Genomic DNA, 19251 nt, shown 5'->3' on the forward strand with positions numbered 1-19251 from the left:
CTGGCCAGGTTAGTCCATTACCTTACAAAGAGACTGGTCCAACTGGTTCAGCAGTGGCAGCAGCTTCTACTAGATCCTCACAGATACAGGATCGTACACCTGAAAGGCACTCATGGGGTTTATCCAGACTGACTTCCCAAAAGCCTATAACAGCACATATCAGGGATGCGTAAACATATATACTGGGGGTGGGGGGACCTGTGGCCCTTCCAATGTTTGTAGGACCACAACATCCATCATTCCACACAATTGGTTGGTTGTATATCCAGCAAAGAAACCTAAAATGTAATGTGTAGTTTGGGTGGGAAATAGATGATGATCATTTTCACATTGTACACCCAGAGTGGCTGGAAGAAATATGAGAACAAGCCTTAGGCATCCTCTCCAAATAGGAAGCCTAGAGTAACCGGTAGGATCATGTGCTCAGTCACACGATGGCTTTCAAAGAGGATTGCACCCATTTATGACAGATAAAGCTATTGATGGCTACTATTCATGATAGCTATGCTCTGCCTCCATGGTCGGAAGCAGTAATGCTTTCAAATACAGTCAAACCTTGGTTCTCAAATGCCTCCGTTATCGTATGTTTCGGCTCCCAAACACCGAAAACCCAGAAGTAAGTGTTCTGGTTTTTGAACGTTTTTCAGAACCCTAATGTCTGGCATGACTTCTGCTTGTGTGCAAGCATCTCTTGCAACCACTCGGAAGCTGCGCCTCGGTTGCTGAACATTTTGGAAATTGTATGGGCTCCCAGAACGGATTGCATTCAACAACCGAGGTTTGACTGTACCAGAATCCTCTTGGGCTGAGGTCCTGCTTGAAGGTTTCCCCAGGGACATCAGGGTGGCCCCTGTGTAAAGAGGATGCTGGACTAGATGGGCCATTGACCTGATCCAGACGGCTCTTATGCCTGCGCTGCCCCTTTAGCTGTATGTCTCTCACAGGGAACTTTCCATAGACAGTCCTTTGGCATCTCTCTGAGGGAGTGGGAGTGTGCATTTGGGGTCCTTGCGAGTTCTGCAACGAGGAACATAGGGTTGTGTTCCTGATGCATTTATATACCTGTGCCATGTTTTTGCTGCATGCCGACTCCAAGGCGCATGGCATGTGTCATGCACCAACAGTGAGCATTGCTAGGGCTGCAGTGTCCCTTCTCTTAGTTTCATACATGTGCTGGTGATTTTGAGCTACCTCCCATGAGCCACCTATGAATTAACTAAACGCTTTCTTCCTGCCCACCAGTTGCTAGTTAACGGTTGGGCAGCCATGGCTTGGAGAATACGGATTGGCCCACAAACCAGAGGTTCTGCAGGCATGTGCGATGAGAAAAGCCGTACCAAAAACCCCAAACAATATCCGCCCTCACCCCTCCCCTCAGGTGGGCGAGGTTTGCGACACCACGCGGGGCTTACCTGGCTGGTGACGCCTACCTTGCTGCGTTGGCCTATGACCTGCCACCTGGCCAGCGAGGACAAAGGACACCTGGCCAGTGGGGGCGGGAGTAAGGCCAAAGAAAAGGGACAGGAGCACACTTGCGAAGCCTCTTTGTCCTTCTTCCTGCTCCAGTCAAGGTCCTTTCTTCCTGCTGGAGTCGAGGATCTTCGGTGCAACAGGTAAGTTATCTCTTGGGCCCACCTCAACCCCAGCTAGGCCTCAGGTGTGAGGCAATTCTTTCTTTCTTTTATTTAATTTTGTTTAAGTATTTTAATTAACCTCCTCTGTGGTTCTGGTGGGGGAGGGCTGACACATGGGCGGTGTGGGGGGGCCCAGCGCCCGGTAGAAGGCCGGGATGCGGCCTGTTGCGGTGGCGGTGGCACGTGGGGGGCTTGTTGGCCCCCCCCAATGCCTCCGCTTGGCTGGGGCGCTCCGCTCGGCCAGCTGGGCAGCGGAGCGCCCAGGAGGAGGCCATGATCGTGGCCTTTTTGGCTGCGGCGCCACGTGGGGGGGTCTGGATGGCCCCTCATGGTTGTCTGCCGGGCAAGGGCGCTCCGCCTGGCCCAGCTGGGCAGCGGAGCGCCGGAGAAGGGCCGTGATCGCGGCCGAGGAGGGGGCCGCGATCGCGGCAGTTTTCGGCAGCGGCGGCCTGTGGGGGGGGGCGGATGGCCCTCCCCCGGCCGCCGCGATGTGTGTGCGCTCCGCTTGGCCCAGCTGGGCAGCGGAGCGCCGGAGAAGGGCCGTGATTGCGGCCGACGAGAGGGCCGCGATTGCGGCAGTTTCGGCGGCGGCGGCCGGTGGGGGGGGCGGATGGCCCTCCCCCTGGCTGCCGCCGCGTTTGGGCGCTCCGCCGGGCCCAGCTGGGCAGCGGAGCGCCGGAGAAGGGCCGCGATTGCGGCAGTTTTCGGCGGCGGCGGCCGATGGGGGGGGGCGGAGGGCCCTCCCCCTGGCTGCCGCCGCGTTTTGGCGCTCCGCCAGGCCCAGCTGGGCAGCGGAGCGCCGGAGAAGGGCCGCGATTGCGGCAGTTTTCGCGGCGGCGGCCGGTGGGGGGGCGGAGGGCCCTCCCCCTGGCTGCCGCCGCGTTTGGGCGCTCCGCCGGGCCCAGCTGGGCAGCGGAGCGCCGGAGAAGGGCCGCGATTGTGGCAGTCCTCGGCGGCGGCGGCGGCCGGTGGGGGGGGCGGATGGCCCTCCCCCTGGCTGCCGCCGCGTTTGGGCGCTCCGCCGGGCCCAGCTGGGCAGCGGAGCGCCGGGAGAAGGCCGTGATTGCGGCCGAGGAAGGGGCCGCGATCGCGGCGGTCTCGGCGGCGGCCTGTGGGGGGGGCGGATGGCCCTCCCCTGGCCGCCGCCGCGTGTGGGCGCTCCGCCTGGCCCAGCTGGGCAGCGGAGCGCCGGCAGAAGGCCGCGATTGCGGCCGAGGAGAGAGCCGCGATCGCGGCAGTTTCGGCGGCGGTGGCCTGTGGGGGGGGCAGAGGGCCCTCCTCTGGCTGCCGCCGTGTGTGGGCGTTCCGCCTGGCCCAGCTGGGCAGCGGAGCGCCGGCGGAGGGCCGCGATTGCGGCCGAGGAAGGAGCCGCGATCGCGGCAGTTTCAGGGGCGGCGGCCTGTGGGGGGGCAGAGGGTCCTCCCCTGGCCGCCACCGTGTTTGGACGCTCCGCTTGGCCCAGCGGGGCAGCGGAGCGCTAGCAGTAGGCCGCGATCGTGCCAGTTTGGCTGAGGCGGCCAAGGGAGGGCCATCCGCTGTGTTGAGCGCTCCGCCTGGTCCGGCTGGGCGGCGGAGCGCTGGCAGTGGGCCGAAATTGCGGCCGAGGAGAAGGCCGCCGCTGCCGCGTTTTCGACATGCCCCCCACATGCCCCCACATGGCCGCCCCCACATGACCCCACATGGCCGCCTCTGCGCTTGCGGGTTGGTGGCGGCGGTGCGTGGGGGGGGGGGCTCAATGGCACCGGGTGTATGCTGTTCCTTCAAGCATACCCATACTGTATATAGATAGGGATAGTCACCTGCAGCGAGGTGCTGCTTAGAGAGAGTTCGTTGTGTGCTTGCTTCATGCATATTCATAAACGGTCCGCTATTAGAGCAATGTAGACTAGGATAGGAGGAAATTATTCCTCAGTTATGCATGTGTGGAACTTTAACTGATAAGACAGGTGCATATTAAAGAGGCCCAGGGGCAGATGTGGGCAGGATTCCTGAATTGCAGGGGGTTGAGCTAGATGACCCCAGGGTTCCTTCCAACCCTACAATTTTCAGTAGCTGGGAGTGGCAGCTAAAGCTGCATGTTGCAGCCAATGAGACTACAGGCGTACAATCTGAAGAGCCCAGTGACCTTATCTGAGAAGCAACCTTTCGAACGTTCCACTAGGGCGGTGCTAGGGTCGGTCGGGATGTTCTTCCCGGGTACCAAGGCCTCATGTGGTGTTTATTGTGATTCATTTGGCATGTATTTAACCTTTTATTCTTTTCACACAGTTTAGCGTGCGTGTGCGCAGTTAGGTTGGCTGGTTCTGTCCTGAGTTTAGGTGATCGGTCAGACAAATAGCTAATCTTATCACATACCAAAAAACAAAAAACAAACAAAAAAGAGGTTTATAAATTTACGAATAAATAAACAATTAATCGAATAAATAAAATCCAAGTTGTCCAGAGCAGCATAGACGCCCTTTATTCTTTAGGTTGCAGGTCATGGCCAACGGAAGAGAGGAGAGTTCCCCCCCTCGTCCAGCTGAGCGCGCCTCCAGGGCCTCAGCAAGGGGCACTCCTAGCAACGCAGTAAAAGCAGCCAAGAAAATTAAAAAAAGGGCGTTATCGTCGGGCAGAAAGGTCCCTCCCATGAAATTAGTACTCCCCAAGAAAAAGGTTAGGGTGGATCAATTGGACGGCCCCTCCACCTCTGAGGCTAGGCTCTACCGGGCCTCCCCTAAGGTGATAAGATGTGTTTCTCCATCGGAGTTGGTTTCAGAGAGCGATGCTTCATGGGCCAGTGTTGACGAGCTGCGGGAATTAAGGCGCCAAAACCGTGTCCTGCAGCGCCATCTGGCTAAGGCTAGGGATAGGTCAGGATCCCCTCATAGACGCTCACGTGTAGGGAAGCGTAAGCACAGGCGCAGGTCACCGGTTTCCAGCTCGACGGACAGCTCCTCCAGCCCCGATTTGCGCAGGACACGACGCGGGAAGAAGAGGTCGCGCAGTTCAAGAAGACATGGGCGCAGGCGCCAGAGGGATTCATCAGATTCTTCAGACATTTCTGGTACGTATGACTCCTCCAGCGATGAGTCTGATGAGGAGCGTTGCAAGGGCTTCTGGGTCACAAATAGCAAGGCCCCCGGATTGCCGAGCTGGATTTGGGAACGGCGCACACGGCGTCACCGCCGCGCCTTTGGAGGCAAGGAGCCGTGCGGCGAAGATGGTTTGGATGCTAAAGGGAAGGTACGGGCATCCAACTTTAAGCGGGCAGATCAGCCACCTGGTATTAGGCTAAAAAAGAAGCTGCGCAACAGCATATTAAATGGGGAATTCGTGGATATGTTTTCTCTCCTTTCACCAGCATATGTCTGTAGTTCAAAATACAAGCCAAAATTGCAAAAAAAGAAGGAGAAGGTCGAGGTAGACAGGACCTTTGATAATTGGCTGAGCGCCTACGCTTCTTATATGGGGTTAGTGGCTGCCGCTTACCCCGACCGGGCTTGGCATCTGGCTAATTATTTAGGGATCATCCTGAAGGCCAGAAAGATGGCAGGGGACAGTGCCGCCTTGGAGTATGATGAGGAATTTCGGGGACGGGCGGCCGCGGACCCCAAGGCACGCTGGGACATAAAAGACGGCGACATTTGGTCGGAAGTAGTGGCCCCCCATTTCCGTAAACAGCATCATGGGGACAAATCAGGAAAACCCCCCTCAAAAATGCGGAGGGTGGCTACATCTGCGTGCTGGGAGTACAACAATGGGCAGTGTAGCAGGGATAGTTGCCGCTTTGACCATGCGTGCGAGCGTTGTGGCGGCTCGCACCCACGGGCTAAGTGCTTTCGGGCCAGGCTGCCTTTTCGTGGCTTTAGGAAGACGGGTTCGGGGAGCGCCTTCAGTGACGCTAAGAGAGATTCAGGAGCCTCCACCTCAGGAATCCAACAGGCCAAGGCCAGCTCCAAGAAATGAGGTTTTCTCCACTCTGGCCCCGACCCCGGTTTCTTTGGCAGCAATGTTACCTTTCCTGCAAGCTTATCCCAACAGGACGGCGGCCACTTACCTGGAGGCCGGATTTCGCCACGGTTTCCGCATACCGGTTTCCAGTCCACCGGTATCCAGAACCCCTCCCAATCAAAAAGCAGTAAGGGAAATGCCCCTGGTTGCTGCCAACAAAATCGAGAAGGAGCTGCGTCTGGGCAGGATAGCGGGCCCTTTTCCTGCCCCCCCGTTTAAAAAATTTATAGTTTCCCCGCTGGGCATAGTGCCCAAGAAAATCCCGGGTGAGTTCCGCATGATCCACAATTTGTCTTATCCTAGGGGTGGGTCTGTAAATGCTAACATACCACGGGAATATTGCTCGGTAAAATATGCGTCTTTGGATGTGGCTATTAAGATGATTAGAGAACTGGGCCCGGGGGCCTTATTAGCTAAATGTGATATCGAGTCAGCTTTCCGGCTGCTACCAGTTCACCCTGAGGATTTTTGGCTCTTGGGATTTAAATTCAATAACAGCTGGTTCTTTGATAAGGCCATGCCTATGGGATGTTCTGTGGCCTGTGCGGCCTTCGAGGCCTTTAGCACATTCATTGAGTGGGCCATCAAAACACGTTCTGGTTCCCCTTATGTGTCCCATTACTTAGATGACTTTCTGATAATGGGGGCCCCTAATACCCCCACCTGCGCCCGGGTCCTAGACGTTTTCATGCGCCTGGCGGCGGACTTTGGCATACCGTTGGCCGCCGATAAGACGGAAGGCCCTTCTACGGTTCTCACCTACTTGGGAATTGAACTCGACACTCAGCAGCAGTCATCACGTCTCCCCCAGGCAAAACTTGATTCCTTGAAAGTGCTATTGGAATCAATGTTGCGGGCCAGAAAGACCACCCTTCGCCAGGTCCAATCGCTAATGGGCCATCTCAATTTCGCTTGTAGGGTGGTCGCACCGGGCCGAGCCTTTTGTGCTCGTCTGGCACGTTTAACAGCCGGGGGGGTTGCCCCCCCACCATCACATAAGGGTGACAAGGCAGATAAAGGAAGATATAAAGATTTGGCTCGCTTTCCTGCGGGACTATAATGGGGTCTCATTCTGGCAAGAGGTCGTCGACCCAGGCATTGAACTCCAGGTCCATTCGGATGCCTCTGGCCGCCATGGGTTTGGCGTATTCTTCAGGGGCCGCTGGTGCGCACACCCGTGGCCGCCCGCCTGGCATACAGCGGGCATCACTCGCGATCTAACCTTTCTTGAGTTCTTCCCTATTCTAGTTGCCATACGCCTCTGGGGAACCTGTTTCGCAAATTCCAGGGTATGTTTCTGGTCTGACAATCAAGCGGTGGTAAGAATCATTTCCAGATTGTCCCCTAAGTCCGCCCGGGTTATCAGGGTGATGCGCCTGTTCGTACTGGCGTGCCTGAAGTACAATATTTCCTTCACAGCCCGTTTCATACCTGGTCTCAATAACAATATTGCTGACGCATTATCTCGTTTCCAGATGGAGCGTTTCCGCCAACTAGCGCCGGATGCAGCCCAGACCCCGGACGCTTTTCCAGACGAGCTGTGGGAGATTGGAAGCGAGAAGTGAATCAGGGAGTATTGTCAGCCTTAGCCCCCTCCACCAGGCGTTCCTATTCCAGGGCCTGGGACGCCTTTGGCCGTTTCCGTGGCTCAACGACACGGCGCGCAACTGAAGGGGAGGTTCTTCAGTTCCTAGTTCTTTTGAAGCGCAAGGGCCTGGCCATAAAAACTCTGCTGCTTTACAGGGCAGCTATATCCTTCTTTTGCAAATTCTTTCGTTGGCCGGATCCATGCGACACGTTTCACGTCAAAAAGTTGTTGGCGGGATGGTGTCGCATTATCCCTCCGCGTCAGGATGGCAGAAAGCCCATTACCGTTGACATCTTGAATTTAATTTGGAAAAAGTTGCCAGAAATTTGCTGGTCAAATTTTGAGACACGTCTCTTCCGAGCTGCATTCTCTCTGGCCTTCTTTGGGGCTCTGCGTATCGGAGAGTGTCTGGGAGCTGGGGCATCTCAAGCAGGCTTGAGTGATTCAGATGTCAAGTTCTCCGGGGACGCTGTCAACGTCAAAATTCGGTCATCCAAAACAGATCAGCTGCAGAGGGGTGTCACATTGACACTTGCCCCAACAGGGCGAGAGGGTGCCTGCCCCTATAGGGACTCACGCAGTTTTTTCAGGGTTCGGCCAAAATGCAGGGGGCCTTTTCTTATTCATGCTAACATGCGGCCTTTATCGCGGTTTCAGTTTACAGCAGTCTTGCGCAAAGTCTTAGCAGCTTGTGGAGCGGATCCCCTAGGATACTCGGGGCATTCCTTCCGAATCGGGGCTGCCACCTCAGCAGCAATCCAGGGTTGGGACCCAGCGCGCATCAAGACATTAGGTCGTTGGCGCTCAGCGGCATACAAAAGCTACATTCGCCCCGGCTCCTCTTCCTTAACGCTTTCAATTTAATTTTCTTGCAGGTTTGCCCGTCACGAAGATCTGGGTGGTAGGGCACAGCTTTGTACATTGGGCAGCGGAGCATGCCTGGCAAAAAACAGGGGGCCATCACCTCAACATTCACCCCAAGGTACGTGTTTATTGGATGGGCCACCGGGGCATGCGGTGGTCTGCCATGATGCCCACGGTTAGTAAGGCTGCAGCGATGCATGGCCCCCCGGGAGTTCTGGTGGTGCACCTGGGAGAAAATGATTTGGTCGAGCAAAAAGGCATTGCCCTTACCCTTGCTGCAAAGGCTGATATGGAGAGGCTCCACACCTTGTACCCATCAATGGCAATAGGCTGGTCCTATCTAATCCCCCGCCTGTCTTGGAGGGGGGTTTCCAATCCTTCTCACATTAATTATGCGGTCCAAAAAATTAACAGAGCAATGCGCAACACCATGCAAAAAATTGGGGGGTTCTCTATCCCACACCCCGCCATTAGGGTGGACGCGATGGACATTTTCAGGGCCGATGGGGTGCATTTGACCCCGCGCGGAAATGACCTCTGGCTAGATGACTTGCGGCAGGCCCTCTTGGACCGGGTGGGCGTTAGGCTCGGATGTCAGAGTACGGGTTATGGTCACTCGGTCGTGGGACTTGGCGGCGAGGCCCCTTAAGGGCCTCGGGTGGCGGTTTTTAGGCCTTGGCAAGGTTTCCTTTGTCTATCTTCATGCGGCGGCGTTGCAGGGGCCCAACAAAAAAGGGCAAAAATCGGGAGTCCCTGGCCCTGGAGCAGCGGCTTGTAGGTCAAACTCCCAGATGGGGTCAGAGGAGGGCATGCTGTGTAAGTTTGCGCTTTACAGTCCCCTCTCTCGGGCCCCGTCAACCTGCAAATCCTCAGCCACAGGGGCTGAGAGGGTTACCTGCCAAGGCCTGAGCCAAGTTTCCCACGTTTGAATTCAATAAAAGTTGTGGCCAATTTTAATCCATATTCCTGACTCCTGACTCTTTATTGGGGATGAGGGTAGGCACCACAGACAGGATTTAGCACGTGTGTACGCAATATCCGCCCTCACCCCTCCCCTCAGGTGGGCGAGGTTTGCGACACCGTGCGGGGCTTACCTGGCTGGTGACGCCTACCTGGCTGCGTCGGGCCTATGACCTGCCACCCGGCCAGTAAAGACAAAGGGCACCTGGCCGGTGGGGGCGGGAGTAAGGCCAAAGAAAAGGGACAGGAGCACCGTGGGGAAGCCTCTTTGTCCTTCTTCCTGTTCCAGTCACCCGCCCTCCCTCCCTCATTTAATTGCCTTTTGTAATTTCCTTCCTAGGTCAGCGATCACCGGGTTAACAGTGTTTCCGTTAACTTTCTTCTTTCCAAATAATAATAACAATAATAATTAAAAATTCCTTCCTAAGGCAGCGATCATCAGGCTAACAGTGTTTTCTTTACAGCATAACGTTTTGCGTTACAGGTGAGCGGGCGCTGCTGCGGCATAGTTGGTTGCTGTATTCAGGACCGGGAAGGAATTTCCCTGCATTGGCAGGTTTCGCCTTCCCCGCAGCAATTCGTCACAACTTTGGCGGTTTTTAGGCCTTGGCAAGGTTTCCTTTGTCTATCTTCATGCGGCGGCGTTGCAGGGGCCCAACAAAAAAGGGCAAAAATCGGGAGTCCCTGGCCCTGGAGCAGCGGCTTGTAGGTCAAACTCCCAGATGGGGTCAGAGGAGGGCATGCTGTGTAAGTTTGCGCTTTACAGTCCCCTCTCTCGGGCCCCGTCAACCTGCAAATCCTCAGCCACAGGGGCTGAGAGGGTTACCTGCCAAGGCCTGAGCCAAGTTTCCCACGTTTGAATTCAATAAAAGTTGTGGCCAATTTTAATCCATATTCCTGACTCCTGACTCTTTATTGGGGATGAGGGTAGGCACCACAGACAGGATTTAGCACGTGTGTACGCAAATTGGATATTTAAAAAGGGTCTTGCTTACGTTATGTTCAAGAAGACTTGGTTCAGAAGCATGGCTTAGGCCAAAATCTGGCTCCTCTCCTCTATGCATTCTCTGATGTTCCATACGGGAGGTGCTGCACCTGAAGCTCTCTTCACATTCTGAGCATTTGTAAGGTCCTTCTTCAATGTGCATCTTGTTATGCTTAATGAAATTAAACGGAGAAGTAAAGTCCTTGTGGCAGTTTGAGCATTTGTATGTTTTCTCCACTTCATGGGTTCTCTGATGTGCGATGAGCTGCGTGCTGAACTGGAAGCCCTGCTCACATTCTGAACATTTAAAAGGCTTCTCTTTGGTGTGATATATATAATGTCACATGGAATCCACACCACAATTGGACAACAATACCTGAGGCAATGAGTTCTCGTCACTAAAAAGACCCAAGAACCCACTCAAAGCATGGATTATGTGTGTGTATTGGAAGGTTTGGGGGATGTAGCCTCTCGGTGGCTCCTGTGATACCAAAAAGATGGATGCCGAGACTGACGTCATATCCACACCATACATTTATAAATGTTGTCATGGCTTCATCTAAAGAATGCTGGGGGAAGTAGTTTGTACTTCATAGACCTACAATTGGCAGCTCCCTTAAGAACTGAAGTTCCCAGGATTCCTGGGGGGGGGGGAGTTTTAAAAGTATTGTGTGGACACGACCTTCTTAGCATAGTTGAATAAGTTACATGGTTTCCATGCGTGGTGCATTCTCACCTTCATGAGGTCTCGATTCATCATCTGAACTCTGACTGAGATTTGAACCCTGGTTGGGCGTCTCCCCTGTGTGGTGCTTTTGATGCCTCTTGAGGTCTGATTTACGGGTGAAGGTCTTTCCACATTCTTCACACTTGTACAGTTTCTCCCCTGTATGGCAAGACCTTGTATGTCTGGAAAGACCTGCGCTCTCACTGAAGCTTTTTCTACACACAGGACATTCGTAGGGTTTCTCTCCTGTGTGAGTTCTTTGATGTCTAAGGAGATTTGCCTCCTGACTGAAGCCTTTTCTGCATACTGAGCATTGAAAAGGTTTCTGTGCTGTGTGGGTTCTTTGATGTGTAATAAGAAGTCTCCTTGACCGGAAACATTGACTGCACTTGGAACACGCATAGATTTTGTTCCATCTGTGTATGAGTCTCTTATGTCTAATAAGGACTGACCTGCTGCAGAAACATTTTCTACAAACAGAGCATTTATAAGGTTTCTCTGCTTTGTGTGCTATTCTTTTATGTTTGGTAAGGTATGACCACTTAGTATAGCTTTTCCCGCAATTTGAACATTTATAATTCTTTTTGTGAATCATTTGTTGGCTAGGAAGATTTGAGCTCTTAGTAAAGATTTTTCTATCCAGTGATGACTTAAAAGGTGTCTTCCTGGTATGAAGCTTTAGATGTTTAGTAAGGTTTGACTTCTGACTGAAGCACTTACCACACACTGAGCATTCATGGGGTCTCTCCCCTTTGTGAATCCTTTGATGTCTAGTTAGGTTTGAGCTATGAGAAAAACATTTATTACAGTCTGAACATTTGAAAGGTTTCTCCCCTGTGTGAGTTCTTTTATGTTCTGTAAGGTGTGAGCTTTGTGCGAAACATTTATCACACTCTGAACATTTGAAAGGTTTCTCCCCTGTGTGAGTTCTTTTATGTTTCCTAAAGCTTGAGCTGTCACTGAAGCTTTTATCGCACTCCAAACACTTGAAAGGCTTCTTCCCTGTGTGGGTTCTTTTATGTGTAATAAGGTTTGAGCTGTTAGTGAAGCTTTTATCGCACTGCGAACATTTGAAAGGCTTCTCCCCTGTGTGAGTTCTTTTATGTTTTAAAATAAAAAAATTCCTTCAGTAGCACCTTAAAGACCAACTAAGTTTTTATTTTGGTATGAGCTTTCGTGTGCATGCACACTTCTTCAGATACAGTGAAACGGAAGTTTCCAGGCACTTATGTAGAGAAGGGGTGGGGAGGGGTGGGGATGGGGAGGGGGGATCACTCAGAAGGGTGGTGGAAATGGGTGATTGACTGACTGATAGCTGTTGATGACCGCAAACGACTGCAAATGGTTTTGCATGAAAAAGCAAGGGTTGAGATGGCTGAAGATCGCTTATCATGTATAATGAGATAAGAACCCGATATCTCTGTTCAAACCAGGTCCCTCCATGGTTTTGAGCTTGGTGATAAGTTGCAATTCAGCAACTTCTCTTTCCAGTCTATTTCTGAAATTCTTTTGTAGTAAGACAGCTACTTTGAGATCTTGTATAGAATGTCCTGGGAGATTGAAGTGTTCTCCTACTGGTTTTTCTGTCTTCTGGTTCCTGATGTCAGATTTATGTCCATTTATCCTTTGGCGTAGGGTTTGGCCTGTTTGTCCAATATAGAGAGCTGAAGGGCACTGTTGGCATTTGATGGCATACACAATGTTAGAGGATGAGCAATTAAATAGTCCTGAGATGGTATGTTGGATGTTGTTGGGGCCAGTAATGGTGTTGTCTGGGTGTATGTGGCAGCAAAGTTGGCATCTGGGTTTATTGCAGGCTCTGGTACCAGTGTCCATGTTAAGTCTGGTGGTTGTATTATTGTGGGTGAGGAGTTGTTTAAGATTGGGTGGCTGTCTGTAGGCAATGAAAGGTCTTCCTCCCAGAGCTTGAGAAAGGGAGCGGTCATTGTCCAGGAGAGGCTGTAGATCTCTGATGATGCGTTGTACTGTTTTAGCTTGGGAGCTGTATGTGATGACTAGTGGTGTTCTGTTATTTTCTTTTTTGGGTCTGTCTTGCAGCAGGTTCTCTCTAGGTATCTGTCTGGCTCTGTTGATCTGTTGTTTAACTTCATCAGGTGGATATTTTAGTTCTAAAAAGGTTTGCTGTAGATCTCTTAGGTGAGATTCTCTGTCTGTAGAGTTGGAACAGATGCGGTTGTAACGTAAGGCCTGGCTGTATACGATGGATTGTTTGGTATGTTTGGGTTGGTAGCTAGAAGCATGTAGATAGTGGCTAGTATAGTATTGTTAGGAAGATTGTTCAAATATTGTATTTTCTTCAGAAAATCTGTGGTGTCACGTACGTAGCTGCCTACCTGTAACCAGAACTATGGAAGGCACCACATTGAGCCGCATGAAATGGAAGTCCATCAACCTCACCAAGAAACTTGCCCAGGTACAAACTGACATCCTCTTTCTATAACAGCTACGTACGTGACACCACAGATTTTCTGAAGAAAATACAATATTTGAACAATCTTCCTAACAATACTATACTAGCCACTATGGATGTGGAATCTCTATATACCAACATCCCACACAATGATGGTTTACAAGCCATAAGGAACACCATTTCAGATAAAACCACAGCGGACTTTGCTACCAAACTCTGCCACTTTGTCCTTACCCACAACCACTTCAAATTTGGTGATGACCTGTTCCTCCAGATCAGCGGCACAGCCATGGGCACCCGCATGGCCCCACAGTATGCCAACATCTTCATGGCAGATTTAGAACAACGTTTCCTTAACTCCTACCCACTCAAACCTCTCCTGTACCTGCGATACATTGACGATATTTTTATTATCTGGACACATGGACAACAGACCCTGGAAACCTTCCACCAGACATTCAATGACTTTCACCCCACCATCAACCTAACAATGAACCAATCTATGCAAGAAATACATTTTTGGGACACTACTATAAAAATACAGGATGGACGTATAGACACCACCTTATACAGAAAACCAACTGACCGACAAACATATCTACATGCTTCTAGCTACCATCCCAAACATACCAAACAATCCATCGTATACAGCCAGGCCTTACGTTACAACCGCATCTGTTCCAACTCTACAGACAGAGAATCTCACCTAAGAGATCTACAGCAAACCTTTTTAGAACTAAAATATCCACCTGATGAAGTTAAACAACAGATCAACAGAGCCAGACAGATACCTAGAGAGAACCTGCTGCAAGACAGACCCAAAAAAGAAAATAACAGAACACCACTAGTCATCACATACAGCTCCCAAGCTAAAACAGTACAACGCATCATCAGAGATCTACAGCCTCTCCTGGACAATGACCGCTCCCTTTCTCAAGCTCTGGGAGGAAGACCTTTCATTGCCTACAGACAGCCACCCAATCTTAAACAACTCCTCACCCACAATAATACAACCACCAGACTTAACATGGACACTGGTACCAGAGCCTGCAATAAACCCAGATGCCAACTTTGCTGCCACATACACCCAGACAACACCATTACTGGCCCCAACAACATCCAACATACCATCTCAGGACTATTTAATTGCTCATCCTCTAACATTGTGTATGCCATCAAATGCCAACAGTGCCCTTCAGCTCTCTATATTGGACAAACAGGCCAAACCCTACGCCAAAGGATAAATGGACATAAATCTGACATCAGGAACCAGAAGACAGAAAAACCAGTAGGAGAACACTTCAATCTCCCAGGACATTCTATACAAGATCTCAAAGTAGCTGTCTTACTACAAAAGAATTTCAGAAATAGACTGGAAAGAGAAGTTGCTGAATTGCAACTTATCACCAAGCTCAAAACCATGGAGGGACCTGGTTTGAACAGAGATATCGGGTTCTTATCTCATTATACATGATAAGCGATCTTCAGCCATCTCAACCCTTGCTTTTTCATGCAAAACCATTTGCAGTCGTTTGCGGTCATCAACAGCTATCAGTCAGTCAATCACCCATTTCCACCACCCTTCTGAGTGATCCCCCCTCCCCATCCCCACCCCTCCCCACCCCTTCTCTACATAAGTGCCTGGAAACTTCCATTTCACTGTATCTGAAGAAGTGTGCATGCACACGAAAGCTCATACCAAAATAAAAACTTAGTTGGTCTTTAAGGTGCTACTGAAGGAATTTTTTTATTTTACTTCGATCCAGACCAACACGGCTACCTACCTGTAACCTTTTATGTTTTGTAAGGCTTGAGCTGTCTGTGAAGCTTTTATCGCACTCCGAACATTTGAAAGGCTTCTCCCCTGTGTGGGTTCTTTTATGTACTGTAAGTGTCCTTTTCATGCAGAAGCTCTTTCCACAGTCTGCACATTTATGTGGCTTCTGTCCTGTGTGAATCATCTGATGGACAACAAACTGCTTCTGATTCCTGAAGCTCCTTCCACACTCCAAACAAGTAAATCGTTTCACCTCTGTAGGGCCTGTGGGGCTGTTTCCATTGTTTCTGCTCCCACTGCTTATTCCTCCAGACTCTGCCCTTTCAATTGTTTTCACTTCTGTGGACGTTCTCAACGCATCTCTGTTTTCTGGTTGTTCTCCTTGCTCAGTGAAGAAGCCACTTTGAGGAACGATGGATTCTGTGTGGCTTCCATTTTCCCTCCTTGGTCCACTCTGACTCAGGAGGTTCTGCTCCACCATCTCATCCTGTGCTTTCCCCAAATATTTCCTTCTGTTCTGTCTCCACTGCACAACACCTGTTGGATAAGAGAGAAGGAAATCATGGATGTCAGAGAGAGATGGAAACAGAAAGATTCAATCTAATACGTTTTGTCTTTTTGATATACTTTTGGGCCATTGCTTTCTAAGTGTGCAATGATTTGCAATCATGGATGACCTTTCTTTCCCCTCTGCTCAATTTCCTGAGTCTGGTTTTACCACTGCGTCAGATTCACCAGCTGTAGAGATCCTATTCTTGAGAGCAAATATTTTCTCAGTCTCCAGGTGGAAGCTTACATTGGCTTTAGGAAGCATACCTATATTGTTTGTCCATCATGAGGTTAGATCAAGATTTCTAATTCTTGATGCATTGAAACTTTTCTAATGCTCAAGAGTAGACAATACAGCAAAATTAGCAGACTACGAACATAGCAAAACTAGTTGTGAACAAAAACAAAAAATCAAAAAGTACCCAGCTATATGGAAATTTTTTTGTACAAGGCTTATATATATACTGTATACCACCCAAGAACAGTACAGTTTCCACAGCAAACAGTCCTACTGTTTCCCCAGCAAGCAGAACCTACATAGAGTGGGTTCTATGACAGTCCATTACTTCTAGTGGGTCTACTTTAAGTTGGTGTAGGATGGGATGACCTCCAAAATAGCCTTGTGTTCTTATCATTAAGACCCGGAGCTCAGAAGGAATTCTGCCTGGGACTTGCCTCCCCAATATGCATTAACCGGGAGTCCCATTACTTACCAGTATCCATACCTCTCTGAGCTGTGGTTTCAATGGGGGCTCTTCCTTCAAAAATGGGCTTCTGGCTAACCATTTCCTCATACCCAACACAGGAGTCTTGTTCCTTGGTGGCATCAAGAGCGGGCTGGAAGGTGGATTCATTGGGGCCTTTCCAATCTCCTCCTTCAGCAATAGGCTTAACTATATTCTGCCCTGGGTGTGTTTCCTCAGGATACCCAATTCTGATATGGACGGTGTGCTTTTGTAGGACACCTTGCTCATCCACAATGCAGATGTTTTGTCCCGTAGCAGCATCAACAACAGTCTGGGCTGGAGGTTCACTGGGGACTCTGGAGTCTAGTTTGCTGTGAATGGGACCCTCCACTGAGTGGGTTTCCTGCAAACACGCCTTTCTCTCGCAGATGTTAGGGTTCTGCCAGATGTTTTCCTCACCCACAGTGATTTCCCAGGGGGACCTGCAACTTCCTCCACCAAAGAGGGGTTCATCCTCCTCCTTCTCGACTGGGTGGGCTTCCTGCTGACCCTCCATTCTCTTATGGCTTTGGCCTGATGGGTCCCACTTAGACAATGCACAGGTCTGGCTCCTTAGAAGTATCAAACATCATCATCCTGGCTGTGGACCAGCTGGGCTCCTGGCAACCTTCTTCGTAGGCATGGGCGTCTTCTGCTTTATCTACTGGCTGCCATTTTCTCTTTTCCTGTTTGGGAAAGTGGATTAAACAAAGCATCTTGAGAAACAGGAAATACAGAGAATGAGAAGCACAAGAGTAGCCTGTTCAGCTTAGCCTTCGGAGGATACATTGTGTGCTCCATATGCACACAAGATACTCTCCATCTTACTCTTTTAGGAAAATAGCTCATAAATGAATCTTTTCCTTCATGATCCTCACGTACACAAGTGAATAGTAACTTTGCCTACTTAGCTCAGTACTATGTACACTGACTGGCAGCCACCCTAGGGTTTCATATGGGAAGCCCCTCTCAAGCCCTATGTGGAGATACTGGGGATTGATCTTGCCACCTTCTGCAATGCATGGCAGGCACTCTACCACTGAGCTGCGTTCCTTCCCCCCAAACTCTGCTGATATTTGCTCCAGAAATGTAGCATCCTTCACCTGCAGAAGCCCTAAAACACATCCTGTCCCTCTTCCCCCTCTCTTATTGACTCTGTGTAGCAGCTCCCCAAGGACTCTCCCTTAAGCAATCATGCTCCTTCATGGACACTCCCCCTTAGTGAAATATTTATTTAATGCAAAGGGCAAAGGGCAAGAGGCTACCTTCCCGACCCCACCTCCTCCCACAAAACTTCCTCCTCCCACATATTCCTCCCAGCGCTGTCTTAAGCGCCCCTGGCGCCATGGTGCGCCGGATCCCTCCGGCGCCCTCCCCGCCCCGTTCCGGCGCCCTCCCACCCCGTTTCCCAGCGTGGTGGGCGCCTCGCGCAGCGCGGGTGTAATAGGCGCTGCTGTGCGGCAGGCGGGCGGGCAGGTGAAGCTGCGCGGTGGACCGGTAGGCCAGCGGGTGGGCGCAGGTCGCGGCGCCCTCCTGGCGGGCCGGCGCCATGGTGCCCTGCGCCACCCAGCCTGCACGTAGGGCCGGCACTGATTCCTCCTCCCACCAAACTGGCGGTCCCCTTGTTGTCACTTTCTCATTCCTCCAGAGGAATGCCAGCCTCCTTTGACTCACCCAGGTCCCCTTAGGACTAAGGAAGGTTTACATTCGACTGGCTGCAACATAGACAACAAAATGAGACATTTAAGGAAGATAATAAGAAGGGATTCAGATGTACAGTATTGTATCTAGATTCCAAAGAGAAATGATAGAAGAGAATAACAATTATGAAAGAAAACATATAGTTTACTGTTAGAATGGGAGACAAAAGACAAGGAAGTGAAGTCAGTAATGATTAAATGGGAACAAGATATAGGACATAATCTACAAATGGATGATTGGGGGAAATTATGGAAAAGCAACATAAAATTCACGGATTGTATATTGTTGAAAGAGGATTATATGAAGATGATGTATAGATGGTATTTTACATCAGTGAAAATTGGCAAAAATGTACAAAACAAGTTCTAAGAAGTGCTGGAAATGGAAAGAAAAAGAAGGTGCCTTTTTCATATGTGGTGGAATTGTAAAATAATTAGAAAGTATTGAGAGATGATTTATAATTAAATGAAAAAAATGTTTAAGATAACCTTTGTTAAAAGACCAGAAGCGTTCTTATTAGGTATTTTAGGGCAGGATTTACCAAAAGATAAGAAAAATCTATTCATGTCTGCGACAACAGCGACCAGACTTCTACTAGCTCAAAGATGGAAAAACGACGAAATACCAACGAAAGAACACTGGCAAGAAAAGTTGATAGAATATGCTGAAATGGCAACGTTAACTGAGAGACTTTAAGATAAGGACATTAATGACTTTTAAAAAGATTGAGAACTTTTTGTGATGTATATAGAGAATCATAGAATCGGAAGAGACCACAAGGACCATCCAGTCCAACCCCCTGCCAAGTGAAACACCATCAAAGCATTTCTAACAGAAATGCCACAAAGGTGAAGAAAGAGGGGGGGAGGGGAAACAGGGACCCCTAGTTCAAAATTTTCTACCCAATCTCAGAATGTCTTATCTTGAATTCTTGGTAGGCTCCAGCTCACCCTCTCAGACAGGCAATGGGGAATTCACAGATTTTCCTTCTTCATCTCAAGCCCCTTCACTGTCCCACTTGAGTGTTTGCTCAGATAAATGGGACCAGGTGTTGATCGTTTATGTGGGAAGTGCAAAGGCTGCTGGGAATTGGAGTTCACAAAAAAGCAAACTGGGGCAGGGAGGAAGTGTGATTTGAAAAGAGAAATTAAACAGCAGAGAAAAAGACAGAAATGCCCTCTTTTCCCCTCTTGCACTTTGATTTATAGCTTTATTGTTTTATTTTTGTTTTTTTAACTGTGGCTCGGTTTCACATATTGTCAACATAATAACATCAACTTTTGTGGTTTTCTTAAAAAAAAGAAAAAAAGATTTTGA

At 50.1% G+C, this 19251-nt stretch overlaps 1 protein-coding gene and 1 pseudogene across 1 annotated transcript; one reads left to right on the top strand and one right to left on the bottom strand.

The window, feature by feature from the left end:
• The first annotated feature begins 5186 nt into the window (after positions 1-5186).
• On the top strand, positions 5187-9933 carry LOC148687126 (uncharacterized). Its single transcript, XM_088664122.1, has 2 exons — positions 5187-8197; positions 9524-9933. Exon 1 carries the CDS (start codon positions 5302-5304, stop codon positions 6685-6687), a length of 1386 nt encoding a protein of 461 aa, XP_088520248.1. The 5' UTR covers positions 5187-5301; the 3' UTR covers positions 6688-8197; positions 9524-9933.
• Positions 6695-16949, bottom strand: LOC148687127 (uncharacterized; annotated as a pseudogene).
• Between the last annotated feature and the right edge of the window lie 2302 nt (positions 16950-19251).

This window comes from Zootoca vivipara, chromosome 2, assembly GCF_965207765.1.
Source record: "Zootoca vivipara chromosome 2, rZooViv2.hap1.1, whole genome shotgun sequence".
Taxonomy (NCBI): Eukaryota; Metazoa; Chordata; class Lepidosauria; order Squamata; family Lacertidae; genus Zootoca; species Zootoca vivipara.

Coding starts and splice junctions, on each gene's coding strand:
- LOC148687126 (XM_088664122.1), top strand. CDS start 5,302: ATGGGGACAAATCAGGAAAACCCCCCTCAAAAATGCGGAGGGTGGCTA.